Raw genomic sequence first — 5,000 nt, 5'->3', positions numbered from 1 at the left:
GTGAGTGTCCGATGTATACCAATGGGTGTGAGTATGAAGAAAATAGACATAAAATTTAAAAAAAAAAAAAGAATCACAATTTTGGACTTTCACAATGCTCACAGTAATTTTATAACACATTTTAAATATGAAACAATTATTCTAATTTCTTTTTGATGTGCATTAATTTAATATCATTCAAAAAAGTAAAGATAAAAGATATCTTCAATAAATACGACAAACATAACACTATTCCATTAAAAGAAGGAAAAAAAAATATATCATTACCCTTTCCCTTAACATGAACCATAAAAATAACACATATATTTATATAGTAAAATTCCATGAGCGTTCCTTACCGAGTCCCCGTTAACTTGTGTTGCTTCCCAAGGCTGGGGGGCTTCTTCACACCCTAGAGCTGCTAGAGGGTCATGGATGAGGCGGTGTTGGTGCTGTAACCACGACTCACGACATCGTAATTCATTCAGTTCACGGCGTAACACATCACTTGCCCTTTTTAGAACTGGTAACCTGACAAATAGATAGTGAAAATAATAAATAAATGAAAAAAAAAATTAATAAACAAAAGATCTGGGTGGGAAAATTATAAAAAAGATGAGAGGAAAATATTCACTTGTTAGCTTAATTGTAGGGGTAGTGAATGTCATTAAAGATATATTATTCAAATATCCAAAATGTGAATTAAAAATAAAATGTATAATCCTTTATGAAATCTACAGTGTGGAACTAATGATCTACAAACTTCTTATAATTATATAAATAAAAAGAAACTGATGAATTGAATTTTGTTGGATTTCTACAAAGTTTGTTTAAAAATCAACTAAACACTACCTTGAGGCAATGTTACTGTCTTGCAGAGAATTTGTCTTGATATTAACAACTTCAGTCTCGTGCTGGTTGAGGAGATTCTGTTTCTCTCTGAGCTGCGTCGTGACCTCGCGTAAGCTGTGCTCAATGTCATTGAGCCGTAGGCGTAAGGAGTCTACAGTGAGTGAGTCTACGGCCAGCTGACCTGCCTGGAGAGATCCTACACCATCTCCCAAGAGTTCATTGCAGAACTCAAAGGATACAGGATCTGGGGGCGAACTCCTGGAAGGGAAAAATACTTTTAGGATACATTCTCTTTGGGAAACCTGCCATTGTTTATTCAAAGGGTTGTTCCACGTATGATCTTCATTTTTTATTCTAAGGGGACGAGGGGCATGGTTCTTCTGTATTTAAGTGTGGGGGGGGGGGGGGGAACCACACATTTTTTAAAGTCAGATATCCTTTTCCAAATACTCAACACCAATACCAAAGGCACAATCAGAGGAACTTCTCTTGAAGAATGTCAAAAACATTTTATCTTTAATTTTTATTCAAAAAAGAAACCCTGATGTGAAAATGAAGATCTGACTCTCCTACGTTATGCTAACCCTAAAAGTTCCTTGCAGAAAGCGAACGAGACGGGATCAGGCAGCATGCTCCTGAAGACAGCATAGAAAGGGAAAGATATATCTAGATTTCTGCCTCAACTGGTCCATGTTGCTCAGAGTGACTGTGCATATATCTATAGCTTTTAATCTTGATATGTATGCTAATTTGACTGTTTCTTTTATTTCCATATCAAAGGCAGTGTGAAAATGTTAAGGAAAAGAACACTTGTAAATATTATACTATTACAACTGATCAGTTGTAGTAGAAGGAAGAGGAAGGGAAAGAGGAAGAGGAAGAGGAAGAGGAAGAGGAAGAGGAAGAGGAAGAGGAAGTGGAAATGGAAGAGAAAAAGGAAGAGGAGGAAAAAAGGAGGAAGAGGAGAAAGAAGAAGAAGAAAGAGGAGAAGAAAGAAACAGATAAAGAAACAATATGGTCTGCTAATGCTCTTAAGAAATCACAACCTCCCTCTTAACAAATCACTACTTTTCTCACTTATTTTATGAACTGTCCATAAAACAAAACATATATTTTTATGAGATTTACTTTACATAGATACAATGAATATGCAACCCAAATTTAAATTAATTCGAGCAAATGTTCTTCTACAGAAAAAAATAAAATCATGCCAAAAAATTATAATAATAATGGCTTGCATCTATTACTAGATTATATACACTGTATGATTCATAAAACAAAATCAAATTCAAACTATAAATTGTAAAACTTCTTTGAACTACCAATGACTGGTCCAAAAAAGTAAAACTAAATAAAAAGATGGAAAATACAACTTACTTGTTGGTCTCTGAAAAACTGGAATATTCTGTCTTAGGGGATATTGCTGAAACTGCCGATGCCACTTCTGCCTGGAGCTGTGCGTATCGGCCCTGGGTTGTGTCCGTTAGTTCACAAACCTCTGCTAGTATTGATCGCCTGCAATAATAAAAGGGTATTTTTGGTGTCTTTTCCGGCTAGAGAAGAGACAACTGTGACGGAAATTGGATGCATAGATATCTTTAATAGATTCTTTTTATGCATATCTATCTTTAATCATTCTATTTCCTTTTCTATATTTTCAACAAATTAATTTTCTTTCTCTGCAATTCTAAATTCTCTCTCATTTACTGAACCCTTAATAACGTAAGCTCATAAACAAGTAAAACTAAAATGAAAATAGATGTACTTTTACTATTTGTCGCTAGTCCAGGTTCAGGGTCACAACCAAAAAAGGTTGGGAAACACCAGCCTACATGAATGCAACTTTCTTAATAAGCAATTGTCCAGTTTCTTATAATTCATAGGAAATTATATTTAAATAATTTTTGTAATAGATAGGACTAACAATTTATTCTCCCTTGTTAAACACTTCTCAGTAAGCTAGGTATATGTTTCTCAACAAAATACACATGAACAAAAAAAAAAAAATAATAATAATAATAATAATAATATCCCCCTCACTGTTAAAAGCAATTTTCAATGAAGTTCATATTAACACCAATACTCACTCTTATTACAATACTTACCATTTATCAATCATATCTTCCTGTACTCTTTCCTGGTACTCAAGCAGACCAGGCAAAAGCACTGTCCGAAAGTCCCTCTCGTAGTCTGCAGCTTCACAGAGCAGGAGGACATAGTCGTTGTGGACTTGGTGAAGTTTCTTGCATGCTTTTTGATATCTCTCTTTAAGTTCATCAAGTTTGCGACCCGGTTTGCCTGTGAAAGGGGTGTGTAAGTTAAGTAATTATGATTGGTTTGTCTGACAGAGGGATGAGAATGAGGATGAGGATGAGGATGAGGATGAGGATGAGGATGAGGATGAGGATGAGGATAAGAAGGTATTTTCAGGATTCAATATTTGGGAACATTTATCGTCATTTCTTTTAATAATGTAAGGCCGCAGTTTCTCATGGGTTCCTCTTCATAATATATATATAACAAGTTGAAATATTTTTGTAATGTTAAAATCCTTTTGAAACACACTCTAAGGCAAAAGGAAATCTTACCTTTTAGATATTGATCTTCATATTTGGTTTTTGAGCTCTTGTAGTGTTCAAGGGCCTGTTCATAATTATTTTTTGACTTGTTGACTGCTTCTTGTAACTGAAATGAGAGTAACATCAGTAACACTATAAGGTCATTTTAACATCATTGCAGATGTGAAGAGGAAGGCATTAAATAAAGAAGTAAATCTTCATTCTGTTTAATTCAAAGTTTTACGTAAAAAAAATTAATTCAGTTAGAATACTACATCAAACTTAGGCAGTTTTAGTCCCTACAAAATAAACTCCAGACCCACAGGGTTTTGCAAATTCTTTATGAACTAAAAAAAAAAAAAAAAAAAAAAAAAAATATATATATATAAAAATATATATATATATATATATATATATATATATATATATATATATATATATATATATCAAGTATGAGTTCTTAGTCTGGGAAAAAAAAGTCTTTGTTTGGGGTAAACCATCACGTAGTTAGAATAACTTAAAAGAAAAATATATTCAGTTATGTAGGAATACTGAGAGAGAGAAAATCATATTCTACTGCCACTGTTGTGAATATTCATACCTATTCATGAAAGTAAAATTTAAACCCAACATGATTCTCATTCCAGAATATTATCATTATTGTTGTGATGATGATGTTCTGGGTACTCACTGTTATTAAAAATAAATCCTTTAATTTAGGAGGATCTCCACTTTAAACAATTCCCGAATCTAACTCACAAAATCATCGAGATATAGAGTTTTTACTGCCATCATCTAATAACGCAATTACAGGAAGAACTTCAGTAATCCGGCATTCGCTCGTCTGCAACATCGATAATTCGGGACAGTGGCAGTCACGAATTTAAGTGCCACTGTGGTAGTATTGCAGCTTCTGTAATTGAGGTAAAGTGATTGCCTCTTATGTAATTAGGGATTACTGATATTTAATGACTTCGTGTGCCTTTTTTTTTTTTATTTTTTTTTTTTCTTTTTTTTAAGCCAAAGCTTCACTTGTTATGGCAATCCACTGGTCCGGCAATTACAAGCTACTAAAAATTACCTTAAGAAAAAAGTAAAGAAAGAAAGCAAGAATACCCATTACTACTAACCGACCTCCTCCCCCCCAGCACCCTAAAAAGAAAAATAAATAAATAAATAAATCATAAATTAAAAAAAAAAAAAAGGTCCTCACCCTCGACACTTCATTAGTAATCCTCTGGTGCTCCTCGTAATAGACCTTCCTCGATGCCCGCTTCTCCGTGATGAGGGCAGCCAATTTCTCCACCGTGTCTATGACGAGGGTATCTGCATTTTGCCTCATGATGTTGCTCCATTCGTCAATACCTTCGACCATGATGTGCCATGCCTGTGATCGGTGAGGGGGGGGGATGGGGAGGGGAGAGAAAAAAGAGGAGTTAGAATGGTAGGATTTTTTTGGTCTATATTTTTGTGTGTGGGTATGGGTGTGTGTGTGGGGGGGGGGGGGGGTATGGGTGTGTGTTTGTGTGGGTGTGTGTGGGTATGGGTATGTGTGTGTGTGTGTGTGTGTGTGTGTGTGTGTGTGTGTGTGTGTGTGTGTGTGTGTGTGTG

At 34.8% G+C, this 5,000-nt stretch overlaps 1 protein-coding gene across 1 annotated transcript in view; it reads right to left on the bottom strand.

The window, feature by feature from the left end:
• LOC125035824 (tyrosine-protein kinase Fer-like) overlaps positions 1-5,000 on the bottom strand; it is a gene marked incomplete in the record, with an annotated part of 51,558 nt that overhangs the window by 9,981 nt on the left and 36,577 nt on the right. Inside the window, 7 exon segments of the mRNA XM_047628062.1 lie at positions 339-510; positions 832-1,089; positions 1,416-1,466; positions 2,209-2,346; positions 2,937-3,129; positions 3,420-3,516; positions 4,603-4,776. Coding sequence (XP_047484018.1) covers positions 339-510; positions 832-1,089; positions 1,416-1,466; positions 2,209-2,346; positions 2,937-3,129; positions 3,420-3,516; positions 4,603-4,776 — 1,083 coding nt within the window.

This window comes from Penaeus chinensis, chromosome 20 (genome assembly GCF_019202785.1).
Source record: "Penaeus chinensis breed Huanghai No. 1 chromosome 20, ASM1920278v2, whole genome shotgun sequence".
In the NCBI taxonomy this organism is placed as follows: Eukaryota; Metazoa; Arthropoda; class Malacostraca; order Decapoda; family Penaeidae; genus Penaeus; species Penaeus chinensis.
Note: the sequence above shows the minus strand (reverse complement) of the source record. Positions and strands in the feature narration are given on the sequence as shown.